General features: G+C 52.8%; 2 protein-coding genes and 1 long non-coding RNA gene across 9 annotated transcripts in view; 1 reads left to right on the top strand and 2 right to left on the bottom strand.

Annotated features, from left to right (window-relative positions):
• The window catches only part of LOC140628341 (sodium- and chloride-dependent creatine transporter 1-like), a 134470-nt gene extending 128178 nt beyond the window's left edge, over window positions 1-6292 (top strand). For 5 of the 7 annotated variants that reach the window (XR_012026623.1, XR_012026627.1, XR_012026625.1 and 2 more), the window contains one exon: window positions 4812-6292. The gene's annotated coding sequence lies outside the window, so the exon portion shown is untranslated. The remainder of the gene's footprint in view (window positions 1-4811) is intronic. The other 2 variants (XR_012026624.1, XR_012026628.1) reach the window with 1 other exon arrangement.
• LOC140628342 (uncharacterized) lies at window positions 602-9724 on the bottom strand. Its single transcript, XR_012026629.1, has 3 exons — window positions 9277-9724; window positions 6323-6457; window positions 602-5056 (listed from the first exon to the last, which is right to left on the bottom strand). It is a non-coding gene; the product is annotated as an uncharacterized lncRNA (long non-coding RNA).
• A 1825-nt stretch (window positions 9725-11549) lies between these two features.
• On the bottom strand, window positions 11550-12797 carry LOC140628606 (EKC/KEOPS complex subunit LAGE3-like). The gene is made up of 3 exons (XM_072817916.1): window positions 12526-12797; window positions 12047-12175; window positions 11550-11836 (listed from the first exon to the last, which is right to left on the bottom strand). Exons 1-3 carry the CDS (start codon window positions 12729-12731, stop codon window positions 11722-11724), a joined length of 450 nt encoding a protein of 149 aa, XP_072674017.1. The 5' UTR covers window positions 12732-12797; the 3' UTR covers window positions 11550-11721.
• Window positions 12798-17657: the final 4860 nt, after the last annotated feature.

Here is a 17657-nt window from a genome sequence, read left to right as displayed (position 1 = left end):
CTTCTCTCAATGCTCTTCCTTTCTGTATGTTGATCTGAGTTTCTGACCATTTTCCTTCTCTCTGAAGAACTTTTAACATCTCTTGCAAGGGTACGTTTACTGGTTCACTCAACTTTTCTTTGTCCGAGAAAGTATTTCCTTTCAGTTTTGAAGGACACTTTTGTAGGATATAGAATTCTAGATTGGTGGGGGGTTTTGCCCCTGAATACTTTAAATATTTCAGTCTACTTTCTCTTTATTTCTCTGGTTTTGAGGAGAAGTTGGATGTAATTCTTATTTTTTACTCCTCTATAGAGAAGTTGTATTGTTCTCTGGCTTCTTTATTGACGTTTTCTTTATCTTTCTCTGCAGTTTAAATATGTTATGCCTAGATACAATGTTTTGGGGGATTATCCTACTTGATATTTTCTGAGCTTCCTGAATCTGTGGTTTGGCATCTCACATGAATTTTGGAAAATTATCAGTTATTATTGCTTCAGATATTTCTTTGGTTCCTTCTCTCTTGACTCCTCTGGCACTCCCATTAGAAATATGTTACACTTTTTGTGACTGTCCCACAGTCCGTGGATATCGGGTTCTATGTTTTATACGTTCTTGTCTCTTTCCTTGTTCAGTTTTGAAGGTTTTCACTGCATATATTTCAACTCAAGGGATTCGGGCAGCCAGGGTGGCTCAGCGGTTTAGCGCTGCCGTCGGTCCAGGGCGTGATCCTGGGGTCCCGGGATCGAGTCCCAAGTCGGGCTCCCTGCGTGGAGCCTGCTCCTCCCTCTGCCTGTGTCTCTGCCTCTCTCTGTGTGTGTCTCTCATGAGTAAATAAATAAAATCTTTTAAAAATAAATAAACTAAGGAGATTCTTTCCTCAGCAATGTCCAGCCTACTACTGAGCCCATCAAATACGTTCTTCATTTCTATTACAGTGGTTTCTATCTCTAGCATTTTCTTTTACTCTTGCTTAGATTTTCCATCTCTTTGCTCACTTTACCCATTTGTTCCTGCACATTGTACACTTTTCCGCTAGAGCCTTGAGCATATTAATCATGGTCATTTTGTTAGTCTGACAATCCCACCATTTCTCTTCTGTCTGAATCTGATTCTGATACTTGCTGTGCCTCTTCAAACTGTTTTATGCCCTTTAGCACACCTTCTAAGTTTTTCTTGGTAGTTGGACGTGCTTTACTGGGTAAACGGAACTGTTGTAAATAGGCCTTTAGTGATGCGAGCGGGGTCAGGGAAGCATTCTGTAATAATATGATGAGGCCCGTCTCTGGTGAGCCTGTGACCTGGGGCTGCAGACTTCATGCCTGCATCTCAGTCCTCCCGCTTTTAGGTGGGTCAGGATTGGCTGCAGAGGGCTGGAGTTGTGTATTTCCCTTCCCCAGGCAGTTAGGCTCTGATAAAACCCCAGCAGGTCAGGCTGTGGCCAGATAGTTTCTCTGGCGAGCAGACTTTAGGATGAGAATGGTCTGGTATATGTCACGATGGGTACCTTTTCCATTCCCCTGCTAGAAGCACGAGAGGCTGTTTCTTCAGTATGCACTGTAAGGACTTGGTAGAGTTCCTTAAGGTGAAGCTCACAATAATGAGGGGCCGCCCTATGCCTGGGTCGCCCTCAGACCTGTCCCCACTGAGCCTCCAGCAATCGGTCAACTACAATTCAAGGTTTCCCACCCTGTCACTGGTTCTCATAGAGGTGTCTGCTTGTGGGTCAGTTGTGATGCTCTCTCTCTCTCTAAAAGATTGTACTTCTTGGGAGAGAGAGAGAGAGAGATAGTAAAAGAGAGCATGAGTGGTGTGGCAGGGTGGAGGAAGAGGCAGGCTCCCCACCAAGCAGGGAGCCCAATGCAGGGCTTGATCCCGGGACACTGGGATCGTGACCCAAGCCGAAGGCAGAGACTTCACCAACTGAGCCACCCAGGCGCTCCAGTTGTGATTCTCTTTATCTGTCTCTTCCATTTGGGGTGCAGCGATTTGCCCCGTAACCCCGGTTCTCTGACACTTCTAGCAAGGGTTTTTGATTTTGTTTGTTCGGCTTTTGGCTGATTGTTGGGACAGAGTGACAACTTCCAATCTCTTATATGCTGAACTAGAACCTGGAAGTCCATTTTCTTTCTTTCTCTTTTTACATCTGGTTTCTCTTAGCTGCTTATGCAACAAATATCCACCCTAGATTTTTTCCAATACGAACAACCTCATCATCTATTCATTTCTCCCAGTTTCTTTGTAGCTTCTTCCATGGAAAGAGAAAGATGTTCCCCTTGACTAGAGTAGAATGCTTATAGTAAAAGAAGGGAATGCCCGAAAGACTCTTGAGATGATTAGGATCCTTGGGCTGTTTTGTTTTCCACTTAGGGGAGAGTGTCTGTGTCTTCCTCAGCCACATCTTGTCATTTTCAGGGCATTTGGAGAAAATGACTGAAACATCTGTGTGAAGCTTCTGGCGGTCCTCTCGGCATCACTGGGCTCTTAGCTCCTCTGCCCATGATAATTATTTTTCCTCAAGATCTTGGAAAACATCCTGTATCTATCCAGGTCTAAATCATCCTGGAATATTCTCTGTGTTAGTGTAAACATACAACACAACAGCATGTTCTCACTACATTTAGCATTGGTAGGCATTTTGATGGGTCTACTAGCTATTCTCTGGTCATTAGGGTCCTTTTTCAGCAGGTTCCTGGTTACTTTTTCATGTTGTTCCAGATAAACGTTAGAATTATGTACATTTCAAAAGAATATCCCGGGCAGCCCGGGTGGCTCCATGGCTTAGCTCGGCCATCGGCCCAGGGTGTGATCCTGGAGACCTGGGATGGAGTCCCATGTCGGGCTCCCTGCATGGAGCCTGCTTCTCCCTCTGCCTGTGTCTCTGCCTCTCTCTCTCTCTCTCTCTCTAAGAAAGAAAAGAAAGAAAGAAAGAAAGAAAGAAAGAAAGAAAGAAAGAAAGAAAGAGAAAGAAAGAAAGAAAGAAAGAAAGAAAGAAAGAAAGAAAGAAAGAAAGAAAGAAAGAAAGAAAGAAAGAATTCTAAACACAATATCCCAGTGGCACTTCAGCGGCTCAATTAATCATCTGTCTTAGGCCTCAGGTCATGACCTCAGGGTCCCGGATTGAGCCCCAAATCAGGCTCCCTGCTCAGCAGGGAGTAGGCTTCTCCTTCTCCGTCTGCTCCTCCCCTCTGATTGTGTTCTCTCTCTATATATCTCTCAAATAAATAAAGTCTTCTGTTAAGAAATAGAATATCCTGGAGAAAGTTAGGACCAATTTCATGATACTAATAGTCTGCATGTCAAAATATCACTCCAGAAGCAAAAAAAAAAAAAAAAAAAAAGAGAGAGAGAGAGAGAGAGAAAGAGAGAGAAATAACAAACAGGAAAAACACTTTTGCAATGTATGTCACTTCCAAAGAGCTAACATCCCTAACATATAAAAAAAATCTGCTAAATATTGATAGGAAATAAAAGAAAAATGGGCAAAGGGATATTAGCAGATGGTTCACAGAAAAGGAAATGCAAATGGTCCTTAAACATATAAAACAGTGGGCAGCCCGGGTGGCTCAGCGGTTTAGCGCCGCCTTCAGCCTGGGGTGTGATCCTGGAGGCCCGGGGTTGAGTCCCATGTCGGGCTTCCTGCATGGAGCCTGCTTCTCCCTCTGCCTGTGTCTCTGCCTCTGTGTGTGTGTGTGTGTCTCATGAATAAATAAATAAAATCTATTAAAAAAACATAAAAAAGTGTTCAGGCTGAATCATAACAGAAATATAAAGCTGGGATCCCTGAGTGGCTCAGCCGTTTAGCGTCTGCCTTCGGCCTGGGGATGTATACCTGGGGTCCCGGGATCGAGTACCACATCGGGCTCCCTGCATGGAGCCTGCTTCTCCCTCTGCCTGTGTCTCTGCCTCTCTTGCTGTCTCTCTGTGTCTCTCATGAGTAAATAAATAAAATCTTTTAGAAAAAGAAATATAAATCTAAAATACATGGAGATACCAGTTCTCACCTACTGGATTGCCAAAAATCAAAAGTCTTGACAGTTTACTGCGGTGGCAAGACTGTGGAGATAGAGGCACTTTCACACATTGTGGGCATGCAAAGGCACTACATCTGTGGAGGAGTGTGTAGCAGTATTTGTTGAATCTAACGTAGGATATTATCCCTTTGGCTAACAGGAATAGTCTTCTTTACGTGTATTGTTGTCTGTCGCTGCATAGCAAATTACTCCAAACTTTAGTAGCTTAAAGGAACAGACATCTGTTGTTTCTGAGAGTCAGGGTTCCAGGAGTGGCGTAGCCGGGGTAGTTTTAGCACAGGGTCTTTCGTGAGGTCACAGTGAAGTTGTTGGTCAGTGCTACAGTCACCTGAGGGCTGGGCTGGTCTAGCAAATCTGCTTCCGAAGCGGCTCACAGAAGCCACTCACATGGTTGTTGGCTGGCGGCTTCAGTTTCCTACCACCTGGATCTCATCTCCTGAGGAGCTTCCCTGGTGAGAGTTAGCTAGGAGAAAGCAAGTGAAGCTGGAGAGCCTTTTATGATCCACCTGCCAAATTTCCACCCGGTCACTTCTTCTGTACTGTGGGTCTTTTCAAAGAACCAGCACTTGGTTCCACTGGCCCATTCTACATGGGTTCAGAATGCTTACTGCTTTTATTGTTGTTAGTTTTTCCCCCTTCTTTGTTTTGCATGTGTTGACGCTGCTGTTTTCCTACTTTCTTGAGTTAAATGCTTGGTTCATATATTTTCAATATTTCCTATGAATGAAATATTGAAGCTTGTCATTTGGCTAGTGACTATTACTTTGACCAGCTCTTTGACCAGCATTTTTTATCTAGTGGCAGAGCTGAAGCAGATGTTGATGCAGGACAGCTTGGCTATGAAGAATTCGTGGCGGGTGAGGAGGTTGGTGTTTGGAAGAACTGATGACCAGCATGATGAGGAGATTCCTCACCGTGGTGACCAGGTACGTTGATAAGAACAGGCTGAGGAGGAAGGCCTGATGCTCTGGCACTTCTGACAGTCCCATGAAGAGGAATTCGGAGATGATGGTGGGGTTGCCTCTCGCCATGGCTTCTGGTTTCTGTAAATATATGTCGGAAGTACATCTGTCAATAAGAGCAGAGGCAATCTGGGAAGGCATGCACAGCAACCTTCACCATTAGCTGAAAGGAAAGTTTGTGACGCTTTTGGAGAGATTCCCAACCTGGGGTAGTGAGGGCAAAAGAGAGCGAGGGCTGTACAGTCAGCAAGGGTTTGTGGGGGCTGGTGAAGCTCTCTTTGTAATTTCTCGCATTGCCAGGAGCAAAGAACCATGCAGAGAAGAAGACAGAGAGAACAAAAGGAGCCCTGGGTGGCTCAGTTGGTCAAGTCTCCGATTCTTGGTTTTGATTCAGGTCATGATCTCAGGGTCCTGAGATCGAGCCCCAAGTGGGGCTCCACGCTCAGCTCAGAGTCTGTTGGATATTCTCTCTCTCCCTCTGCCCCTCTGGCTAATGATGTCTCTCTTTCTAAAATAAATAGGTCTTTTTTAAAGGCTATTTATTTATTTGACAGCACACACTGGAGGGGGAGTGGGAGAGGGCGAAGCAGGCTCCCAGCAGAGCAGGGAGCCAGATACAGGGCTCAATCCCAGGACCCCAGGATCATGACCTGAGCTGAAGGCAGACACCACCAATGAGCCACTCAGGTGCACCTCAAATAAATTTTTTTTTTTTTAAGTAAGGGCAAGGATATAAGGAGAGGCAGCAAGAGCAGTGGAATTGACACTAATTGGATCCCACTTTGCTTTTTCTTCATCTCCGTAGGGTTCTGTGGGGTGACCACTAAAGATAAAAGGGTATATGTGTGTGTGCCTGTGTGTGCACGCATATACCTAGACATAGACGTTTATATTCATATGGATGTATTCATAGAAAGATGCCTAGAAGAATATTCACCAAAATGTTAATTAACCAACAGTAGTTATCTCTAGGATGTTGAGATATTTAACTTGTGTGTGTGTGTGTGTTTGTTTGTTTTTAACAAAAAACAGCTCAGTTTTCTAAACTGTGTTCCCTGGATGTTAACAAGTGATTCAAGAAGTTTCTGTGATATTTGAAGCCCGAGTGTCATTGGGAGCTCATGCTTGAAGCCTTGTCAGACAAAAGGGCTTATCTGGGAAGTTATGTCCTCATGTCTCTGTCTCTCTCGAGTTCACGCCATGGGATCCACAAAGTTATGTGTCCATGTGGCGCGACTCCACCACACAGGCAAATCTATGCCCTTAAATCGGATGCATGTGAAATGGGAAAACATAATAAAATGTGATTTTAAGATATTGGCTCGTGAAAGCACCTGGGTGACTCACCAGTTGAGTGTCTCCCCTCGGCTCAAGGCATGATCCCGGGGTCCTGGGATCAAGTCCTGCCTTGGGTTTCCTGCATGGAGCCTGCTTCTCCCTTTGCCTGTGTCTCTCCCTCTCTCTCATGAATAAATAAAATCCCTTAAAAAAAGAAAAAATAAGATATTGACTCATGAAAGACATTGTAAAAGATTTCAAGGATCTCCCATATAAATAAACCCCAGGTACAGATGCTTTTACAAGTCATATCAATTCTTCAGAATGAATTTTTCAGAATCAAGTCTTCTGATTCTGCTAACATCTCGTCCCAATATTACAAGGTCAGAATGGTGGAACAACATCTGACAAGTTCATTTTCAAATCCCAGCAACCTCAAGACAGCATACCGAATCCCAAACTCAGAAACAACAGTACATATGCAAAATAATGAGGCAAAAATCCTGAATAATGTGCAAATTCCGCCTGAACATATGGTGAAAGGATCATCCTGCATGTGGAAACATAAAGATGGTCACTGCGAGGACAGAAACCTGAGTCCGCGTCCCGATGCTGCTGAGCCTTGGTCGGGCAGCCTGGGGCCATCTCAACGGCAGAGGTGCCTGCTTGCCTGAGCACACGCCCTGCACCCTGTGTGCCGGGACTACCAGTGCTGCCCACTGTCCTACCAGGCCTGCACCCCTCAGCCCCCAGGGGCTTGGCTCTGTCCGAGGGCGTAGGCTTCTGACCCGCCATTCCTCGGGTGGCTCACTGTTCACCTCAGGGCGGGGCCCCAGGGTCTCCCTCAGGGCTACTCTCCAATGCCAGGTGCTCCCTACAGATCTGGGCCCTGGAGGCCCCTGCAACAGCCCCGCCCGTGGCCCCTCCTCACGGCCCCCCGGCGTCAAGACCCCAGATTCCTTGCAGGGGACCACTGTCACCCGGTGACCCCGCCTCCCCCACACTCTGATGCTCGAGCCTGGCTTCTCTTCGGGGAGCCCCTCCCGCGCCTCCAGGGGCCTCCTGGTTCTGTCGGAGCGCGTCTGGTCACGCGCCCCGTGTGCTGCGGCTCCTACAGCAAGAGACTCGGGAGACAGGGGATCTGGATTCCGCGCTCTTGCTCAGCGGGTGGAAGTGGCACAAGCCGGAGCCACCCAGTGACGCGGGGGGGTGGGAGGTGGGGGCCAGAGGAGCAGGGCGTCCCGAGCGGGCCACCTGACCACGTGCCGGCTGAAGACAGACTCGGGCTAGGGCGCGCTGCTGAGACCCCCGTTTGTACACGTGCGCACACAGTATCCGTATTATTTCTGGGTAGGAGCCGCACCTGCCAAAGTGCCTGTATAGACAACACACACGTTTTCCTTTTGAAGGAGGCCCCCCGCCCAGCGTGGAGCCCGACACGGGGCCTGAACTCGTGACCCTGGGATCAAGGCTGGAGCTGAGAGCAAGCGCTGGCTGCTCCCCTGACCGAGTCCCCCAGGCGCCCTGCCAGGAAACCATCTCTAGAGGTGCCCGTGGCGGGGGGGTCGGGGCAGATCGTCACTTCCGATGGCCTCGGGTAACCTAGAGCCTGGGAACCACTACTCCAGCCTCCACGCGGTTGCCTCTGGACCCAGAAGGAACCTTCTGGCCCCTCTCCAGCCTTGCTGGCGAGGCCCCTTAGCGCCTGGAGCCAGCGGGTGCGGATGTCAAGAAGACGCAGCTCGGACCAGGCTTCGGAGAGTCACTACGCTGCAATGGCAGCTGGAGCTCCAGCGTCACCGCGTGTCTGACCTTAGTGCAAGAGCACCAACGCACGGGGGCCCCACCTGTCATGAGAAAATCTGAGACCGTCGGGAAGACTGGGAGGACCCCAGAGCCCCCTGTAGCACCCCCCCCCCCCCACTGACGCCCCGAGCTTTCCTCCAGCCTTCCTCAAGAAACCAGTCTCCTCTGCTTGGGAGAGTTTCTCTGTCTCTCCTCTGTCCTCCTTCCTCTCCTCCTCCCTCCCTGCTCTTCCTCTCACCGGCCTCCTCCTCCCTCTCGGCTCCGTCCCTCCTTCCCCATCTCAACCCCGACTTTCCCTTCCACATCCCTCAGACCCCTGCTCCAGACAGGACAGCCCACAGCCCCCAGCCTAAAGCAGCTGGAAGCGCAAAGGTGCGAGATCAGAACCAAGTACGGGTTTAGAGGTTAGAGGACACTTCACCTCAGTGGGGAACCACGGATCACTCAATAAACGATGTTGAGACACCGGGCTAATCTCTGGAGTTGGATCCATGTCACCCTCACACCAAAAGAAAGTTCCAGCAGATTAAAATCTCAAAGTACCAGAGGGCGTTGGGAGGGAACAGGTCTATAGTGTCACGGGGGGGTGGGGCTTCTCACAGGGCACAGAATCCAGAGATCACAGGGAAAGAAGGTGACCACTTAAAGGCATCTGATTTTTTTAACCCATGCTTCTGTGCCTACGGACGATGAGCAAAGTGAAAATGAAGCAACGAGGAGGAAAAGTATTTCCCAGTCATGACAGAGATTGGCTGTTCTGAGCACAAAAAGAACGCCTGCCGATCAGCGTGAGAAAGGTGACCGTGCCCGACAGAAGACAGGCGGAGGATATGGACTGTCCTCCGAAGACATGCCACGGGCCAAATGTCACGCGCGTCATTGTCTAATCACAGGAGAGTCAAAGGCAAGTGGAGCGACACTGAGATACGGTTTTGCTCCTTCATGTTTTCGGTCTTACAAAGACGTACAAGGTCGAGCACATTCCACTTGAGGTGGGATTCAGGGGAAGGGGCACTTTTATCCACGTCGGGAACGCTCTGGGGGGTGTAGTTTGGGCATAGGTGTCAGACACGGTATCCAGCAGTGGGCTCCTTGCATGGAGCCTGCTTCTCTGCCTGCTTCTCTCTCATTCTGTGTCGCATAAATAAACAGAATCTTTAAAAACGAATATCAAAATAAAAGTGTATCGGACAAAAACAAAGGCACCCGCTACTCACCGCAGCACTGTTTATAGAGGTGAAAGACGAGAAACTGTGAGGTTGGCAGAGAGGGCACCGGTTAAAGCAGCTGAGGAATGGGGGCGCCCGGGGGGCACAGGGGGCCGGGCTTCCGACTCTGGATTTCAGCTCGGGCCACGATCGTGGGCTTGTGGGATGGAGCCCCGTGGTGGGCTCCGTGCGCAGTCGGCTTGGGGTTCTCGCTCTCTCCCTCGCCCTCTGCCCCTGCCTCCGCTCATGCGCGCTCTAAAGAAATAAACGGATAAAGAAAGTTTTTCAAACAGTAGCTGAAGGGATGTGCCTGCGCGGACCGTTAGCCAGCCCCCAGTGGCCCACCCCGTATCCTGTCCCTTGGGGTGAAGGGACTTTAGAGGCCCCAACAGGTCGGGGAGGCCATCACAATAAAGCTCCTCTGCAGGAGAGAAGGCAGCGGGAGCAGCTGCAAGCCTGTGTCCTTCCTGGAGGGGAAGGCGGGGGGTCCCTGGAGGATGAAAGGTGAACTGGGTGGACCCCTGAGGCCCGGGGTCTGGTGTGCCCTCTATGTCCCCTGCACGATAGGTTACATCGGATGCACGGACTCTCAGTAAGATGACAGGCTTGCCAGAACCACCTCCCTATCCCACCCCCAGCCAAATAGCGCTCATCTATTAAATAAATGCTAAATAAATGTAATAACTTTTGGAAAAATTGAATTCTGAAGTCACAAATTACATATTGTGATACATTTAACAGAGAAGTACAAGTATGAAACTGAGATGTCACAAGACGTAGTTGACTGCCAGTGGCTGAAACTAATTTTCATTTTCTTCCGTTTCCTAAATGGTCTCATCACGTGGTACGATGTGCCTATGTGAGTTCCTGAGCCTCCTAGCCTCCCTAGGGCATCGTGGCAACGCCCCTGCGTGGCAGCTGAGCCTAAGCGCGCGCGGCCTTGGAGTTGGAGTCTGGTTGGCCGTGCGCGGCTCAGTGTCCAAGTGCTGCCTGCCTTCAGCCGCGGGGAGCAGCCAGGCGGGAGCGGCGGATGCGGCTCAGGAGCCGTCGGTCAAGGCCGCGGGTCCTGCACTGAGAGCCAGCGGGAAAGGGGGGGTGCAGCCGCAGCCAGGAGGCCCGGAACTTTGAGGGAGTCCTGGGCCCTTGCCAAGGCACGGGGAGACCGTGTCCGGTGTGGGGCGGCCCTGTGCGCCCCCTTCAGGTGGTCTCGCACCCCCCTCTCCCTGCCAGCCTCGCCTGCCTCACTGCAGCCCCTCAGCCAGGGCCCTGACAGTGCCCCCACCCCGTGCCTCGCCCCCTGCGGCTGCTCCTGCACTGCCCTGGCACACTCGGCTCCTGCGCGTCCCCGGGAGAGGACACGGGCCATGGCTCGTGGCCGCGGGTCTGCCGGCTCAGCTCCCCTGAAGGGCCTATGGCACCCAGTGCTTGCATGCCCAGCACGACGCTGCGGCAATGTGCGCTTCCCAAACACTGGGGTCCCCCTGCAATTTCTGGCTGGAGGGACTGTAGGTGGCCCCCCCGCCTTTCTTGTTACTCCATCTTCCTCACAGAGGAAGACAGAGCGCCCAAGCAGGGGCGGAAGCAGACTCCCTGCTGAGCGGCAAATCCCAGGTGTGGCTTCATCCTAGGGCCACGCCCTGAGCCAAAGGCACAGGCTCAACCGACTGAGCCTCGCAGGCGCCCCTGTACTAACGCATGTTAAGGAAGCGTCATTCATGCCAAGACTCACGCAAGAGTTGCACTGAGTCCTTACTCTAATCTGGCAAAAAGTCGAAGAGAACGTAAACGTTCAGTCAAGATAGTGCATGTTTCACGCACCCATTCAAGGTTTTCAAAGAGTTTTTACCGCGAAGTTTACGTTGGACGGAGACTCTCCGGGGACACGCACACAGTACACGCCGCGTATTCCTGTGGGCGTGGGTATAGCGCCAGGGGTAAAACCAAGGGCGCGTCCCAACAGGTCGGCAGCCGCCGATACTCAAGGACACAGCCCACGGGCTGCCGTTTCCCCGAAACGGTCTTTTTAAAGAGATTTACTTATTTGCGAGGGTCCGCGCCTGAGCGGAGAAGCTGAGACGCGGAGCTCCCGCTAAGGGGCGCCGGACCCCGGGACCCCGGGCCCAGGCAGCCGCTTCACCCACGGAGCCAGGCCCGCCCCGCCCCAGCTGCGTCCCGTCACCTTCGGCTCCGGGGTGTCCGCCTCCCAGGGGCTCCTCCGAACCCTGAGGTCAAAGGGAGGTGTACCCGGAGGCGGGGCCGCGGCCCAAGGGACACTGCGCGGATCTTAGCAAACATCACATTTATTTTGTGCAGTCACAAACACTGGGGCGCCCAACGAAACAAAGGGACCCCGCGGGCCGCGGGGGCGGGACGAACAGAAGGGGGGGCTGCTCTGGCAATGGCTGCCCCAGGAAAGGGCAGCAGGTGAGGCCCCTGCCCCGGCCCCTCGCGGGCTCAGCGGGTGGCCGGAGGCCCGAAGCGCTGCATGGTCCGCATCACCAGGGAAAGCTGGTCCAGAAAACTGATGATGGAGATTCGGAGGAGACGGGGGTTCGTAGCTCTCCAGCGGCTGGAAGCGCAGCGGACACGGCCTGTGGGACCTGGAGGCGCCGCCCCCCGCGCCCGGACACCCGCCGGGCGCCCCCGGCCCAGGCCCGCACCGCAGCCCGGTCCCCGGAAGAAGGCGGCACCCAGGCGGGGTATCCGCGAGTCCAGCGGCGCGCCCGTCCTGGGGACCCGTCCTGGGGACCCGCAGCCCGCTGCCCCTTCCCACACTTACACCGCCAGGACGCTGCCCCTCACGGTGAGCTGCTTCTCGACGGCCCCTCCGTGGGGCTCGGCGTCGGGGGCCAGGGACCCGCAGGCGATCTCTGCCTCCACGGCCGACGGGAAAGGCACGCAGAGGGCACTGGGGGCATCAGTCAAGGGACCTCCGGCACGACCTGGCGCCCCGGACCCTGCTCGGCCGCGACCCCTGCCCTGGGCCACCCCGCCCCCTCCTGCCCCTCCCCCCGCCACGCGATCGCCCCCCCCCACTTTCCCTCCTCCCCCCCCCCACCCCTGCAGCCACCTCGTGGGCGTCCCGCTCGCAGCTCGGCCCCCCGCGCGGCCCCCCTGCGCTCCCACGTGCTGGGCTGGCTCCCTCCACCGCAGCCCCGACCCGGCCGCCCCGTCCGCCGCTCAGGCACCGCCCCCCCGTCCGCCCCTCAGGCACCGCCGCCCCCCGTCCGCCGCCCCCGGCCCGCTCGGGCAGGATACAACACGTAGGTGGGGCCGCCCGTCCTTCCAGCCGTGGCGGCGGCGTCTCCGCCGGGCCTAGGGGCGTGCCGGGGCCGCGTGACAGGCGGGGCTCTGCCGAGGGCAGCAGCAGTCGCCTCGCCCGCCCCGCCGGGAGAGCCGGGGCCGTCCGCGCCATCGTCCGCGCCTTCCACGCCGCCTCCCGCGCCTGCGTCTGCCGCCTGCATGGCCGCCGCGCCCCGCCTCCGACTCCGCCCCGAGCGCCGCGCCGCGCCGCGCCGCCTGCCCGCCCTCCACGCCGCCGGCGACGGACTGAGGAGGCTCCCGGGCCCCGCCCCCGGCCCCGCCCCCGGCCCCGGCCCCGCCCCGCCCCGCGCCTGCGCACACCGGCCCGAGGGGCTGCGGGCGCGTGGCCGTTTCCCGCCAAACCGAGGCAGCGGGGGCGGCGGGGTCGCCGCGCTCCCTCCCGCAGCCCCGCCGCTCGCCGCTCGCCGCGGCCCCGGGGCGCCTGCCCTCCCCGCGGGGCTCGGGGCCCGTTGCCCCCCCGACCCCGTCCCCGCCCCCGTCCCTTCCTGGGGTGCAGTGCCCCCGGACAAGCGCTGTGCAGGGGGCTGGCAGGTGCCCCCCTGAGCGGTCGGAGGCCTTCTGGGGCTCCCCCCCCCCGGAGGCCCACGGTGACCTGCCAGCACGTTCAGGGCTCTGGGGTTTCTACGGACGCTCTACCCCCGACGGGGGCCCGAACCTCAGCGCCCCCAGGCCAAGGGTCACATGCGCCCCCCCCCCCCCCCCCCCCGCCAGGTGCCTGCGCGCCCCTGCCCGGCAAAACGGCTGTGTAAAGGGACACGAAACGGCCCTGGCGGAGTGTTGCGTCCGTTTTCTGTGTTCCTCCTTGGGGAATCCGGACGGGGGACACGCAGCGGACCTGTATCATCCTGCTGGATGGCCCCCCCACACAGCCTGGACGGCCACCGCTTCACCCCTCTCCATTGCAAGCCCCGAGTGGAAGCCACGATCTTTCCCTCAGTTCCTTCAACAGCTTCCTGACTGCTTTTCTACTATTTTTGCTCCTCTACAGCCTATTTTCTACGCAACAGAATTGCCTCTTAATTTTTTTAAAAGATTTTATTTATTTATTCATAGAGACAGAGAGAAAGAGAAGGGCAGAGACCCAGGCAGACGGAGAAGCAGGCCCCACGCAGGGAGCCCGACGTGGGACTCGATCCCGGGTCTCCAGGATCGTGCCCTGGGCCAAAGGCAGGCGCCAAACCGCTGCACCACCCAGGGATCCCCTTTGCAGTTGTTCTTTGCCACCCTCCCATCCCATGGCAACCACTAATCTTGGTTCATTCTAGATTTGTTTGCATTTTCTATAAATTGATTCACACAGTATGTAGTCTTATGTGTCTGATTATTTTTCACTTGGCACAATGACTTTAACATTCATTCCTGTCATAGTATTTATCATCAGGTTGGGGATTTTTTTTGTCTTTTTTTTTTTAACCACAGAGTATCATGTGGACATGCCATAGTCAGTTTCCAGGTTTGGTTATTATGAATAAAGCTGCTTGTACTTGCTCATGTACAAGTTTTCGTGTAGACAGTTTTCATTTATCTTGGATAAATATCTAGGAGTGGATTGGCTAGCTTTTTTGGTAAGCATATGTTTAACTTTTTAAGAAGCAAACAGGGGGGCACCTGGGTGTCTCGATTGGTTAAGCATCCGACTCTTGATTTCAGCTCAGATCTTGATCTCGGGGTGGTGAGACTGAGCTCCTCATAATGGGCTCCACACTCAGCAGAGTGTGCTTGGGAGTCTCTCTCTCTCCCTCCCTCTGTCCCCCACCCCGCCCTCGCTCACGCTCTCTTTTTCTAAAATAAATAAAATCTTCAAACAGACAAACAAAAAGAAACAAACAGCCTGTACCATTTTGCACCCCGACCAGCAATGCATGAGGGTTCCCGTTCCTTCACATCCTTGCCAACACTTTGTACGGTCAGTCTTTCTCATTTTAGCCATTCTCATATGTAGTGGTTTCTCATTGTGGGTTTGATATGCATATTCCTGATGGCAAATGATGCCAGGGCTGATGTAGCGGAGGATGATGAAAGCTGACTAGTGTCAACCAGCCAAGTCATTTTGTCTGCTGTGGTGACGGGATGGCGGAAGGAGCAGCACACACCAGCTGTAGCATTTGCTCAGGAGCTGGGCTGGAAGTGGAACAAGCAAGATAGGACCCCGGGATCTCCTTGGGTGTCTGCCACTTAGTCTTTGGTTGGAGAGAAGGCTTGCGGGGACATGAAAAATGAGACTCTGAATTGGGGATGGGCCTGACCTGCTCCTTTCCCCAGGGATCCACATATAGTTCTTTCAACTGAGCCTCAGTATCTTCCACATTCTCCGCCCCCAGCCCAAACTAGAAAGTCAGGGTACATGTTTACAGCGATATCGTCGTGTAGAAGCTGGTCTGAATCTGGAACAGAGAGATCCTGCGTAGGTGGGAAGAAGGCCGGCAAAGCCAGTTGTGAAGGGTTGTGTCTGTGCCCTCCTGCTTCTCTTCTCAACCTATTTCCCTCCTTTCCCACCCTGGTCACCGGTGGCCCCGTGCCCCCTAGGACAGTGCTCCTGTGCTAGACTTTTCTCCCTTAGTAGAACTTGCCTAGATGTCTCAGTTGTCAGAAACTCCAGTTGGAAATTATCTGCTAAAACTTATTCACTCAGAGAGCAGCCTGCTCTATTATCCAGCAAAAGAGCCATCTGAGAACGTGTCAAAGCCTCAGCCCGAGGAACCAAACATACCGTCTCTAACGAGGCTATTATTAATCATTGTGTTGTATATGATCATAACATAGATCTTTTGCGAGTTTTGAGTCTATGGTTCACAATTACTCCTATCGAATTTTATAGATGATAACTAAAAGAAAACCATTTATATTTTAGTATCTTAAGTGCACTTTTCTTCTGTTTGAATAAGGAGTCGCACAATTTCACTTTGCACAGGGTCCTGCAAGATACAGCGCCAGCCCTGAATGTGTTCTGCCAAAGGGTTAGGAGCATAAACGATGTGTGCAACTCTTGGGGCCTATGTCTTAAAAAGGAAAATGCCTTTTAAACTTCTATTTCCGGGGATCCCTGGGTGGCTCAGCAGTTTAGCACCTGCCTTCAGCCCAGGGTGTGATCCTGGGGTCCTGGGATCGAGTCCTGTGTTGGGCTCCCTGCAGGGGACCTGCTTCTCCTTCTGCCTGTGTCTCTGCCTCCCTGTGTCTCTCATGAATAAATAAATAAAATTTTTAAAAAATAGACTTCTATTTCCTGTATTTCCTGTCTGCTGCACCTGCCTCTTCCTCGCTCCTTGTCACTGGTGGGTAAATAGCAACAACTGGAGCTTTTGGAACAGCTGGAACAGCTGAAAGGTTTTGGAAACTGGAGGTGGAAGTCACATGTTAGGTATGGCACAGCTGCCTCACCAGCCAGGTTCCCTGGATGACCTCATTCAGTGGAGCTCCCCGTCTGCCAGGGACCACCTTCCTCCTTACCTCATTTTGAGAAATGTACTTCTGTCTTCTTACTGTATTTTGCAATTTCTTTGTTAGAGTTGCTTAGTCAGAGAGCAGGATCTGGCCCAGATGGCCTCTTCTTTAGCCAGAGCGGAGAGTTTAGGGCCTTCTCAGGTCTTTCCTGAGTCTGTGCTCATCCCAGGGTGTGGACTCAGCCGTATGCATGTTTGTGGCCTTTTGGATTCTCAAGAATATGACAGGACTTTGAAAAGTGCCCTGTGGGAATCTCGTTCCCAGTTGTTTTTCCCCACTGTTAATCTACTGCCTCAGGTGGCCACAATGTTAAACAATTGCTTCTGGTAATTTCTGAGACACCTCCTTCCTGAAACCCTAATCAAATAGGGTGAGTTCCAACTCAGACCAAATTAAGACACTTGGGGGCTCCTGGGTAGCTCAATTTGGTTAAGCATCTGACTCGATTTCAGCCCAGGTCATGATCTCAGGGGTTGTGAGATTGAACAGCATGGATTCACCTACTTAATATTCATTCATTCTCTCTCTCTCGCTCTCTCTCTTCCTCCCTCCCTCCCTCCCCACCTGTAAAAATATAACAAAATAAAGACTTCTGAGTGGTGTCTTTTAGGGAACCATTGGTTAAGTAAAATAGTTATTATTATCTCAGAATGGGACTTTGAAGGATCTCCAGTCCCACTCTACCCTATTCAGTGTCCGCTAGGCTTCTGGTTTTCATCACGATAGCAGGTTTTTGGTTTTCAAGGCTACTGTGGAGCTGGGAAGAAGGGGATACAAGTGGGATAAGTTAAAATGCCACAAAGATCACTGTTCTTACTGAGATTCAGCTGATGATGCCGATGGTGCTGGACTGTGAATCACTTTGAGAACCACCAGATGGAGATGAGGTATATGAGCGAGGAACACAGTGAGATTAGCTGTCCTCTACTATGGCAGAAACACAGATTGGCCCCCGTTTTCTTCTTTACTAAGTTCTGACCACCAAGCCAATGGGTATATGACAAAGAAGGGTGTTTTCTTTGTCAGATGGTGAAGGATGCGCCTGTTCAGGGATTTCTCAGCATCTTTTTAAACCAATGCCTATAACGGTAAACACCTTTTCTAAATATGATTTATTTTAAAGCCCTGATGGCCCAATGGGATGGAAGGAGTCCCCTGGAAAATATAAAAATATCTCTTCTTCCCAAGGGCAATTAACACCATTTGTCACTAACAAGTCCTTCTGGGAAATGTTCTCCCGAGGTCCTTGGAGTCCCCGGGGCTCCTTGGTTTTCATTCTGCCAACAGTGCTCCTGGGCTCTTCTTGCTGATTCCACCCTGCCTCGTGGCCACAGCTTCCGCTCTCTGGCTCTTGTGGATCGAGGCTCCAGGGAGTTCCCTGAGTTCCTTGTCAGGAGCTTCGTGGTGAGAGGTGGGTGAAATGGGCGGCTGGTTCCCACAGGTGACAGTGGGCCAGGTGGGGAGGCTGGTGCATACCCAGTTATGAGGACTTAAGTCTTGGCAGTTTGCTCTCCCTTGGAATCAAGGGACATTCTGTCTCCTTTTTCCTGCTGGGTTGACATGGGCCATCCCCATTTCCCTTGGTCTATAGACCTGTGCCTGGGATGCCGCCTCATGTGTGTTAT

This window comes from Canis lupus, chromosome X (assembly GCF_048164855.1).
Source record: "Canis lupus baileyi chromosome X, mCanLup2.hap1, whole genome shotgun sequence".
In the NCBI taxonomy this organism is placed as follows: Eukaryota; Metazoa; Chordata; class Mammalia; order Carnivora; family Canidae; genus Canis; species Canis lupus.
This window is presented reverse-complemented; position numbering and strand designations above follow the sequence as displayed.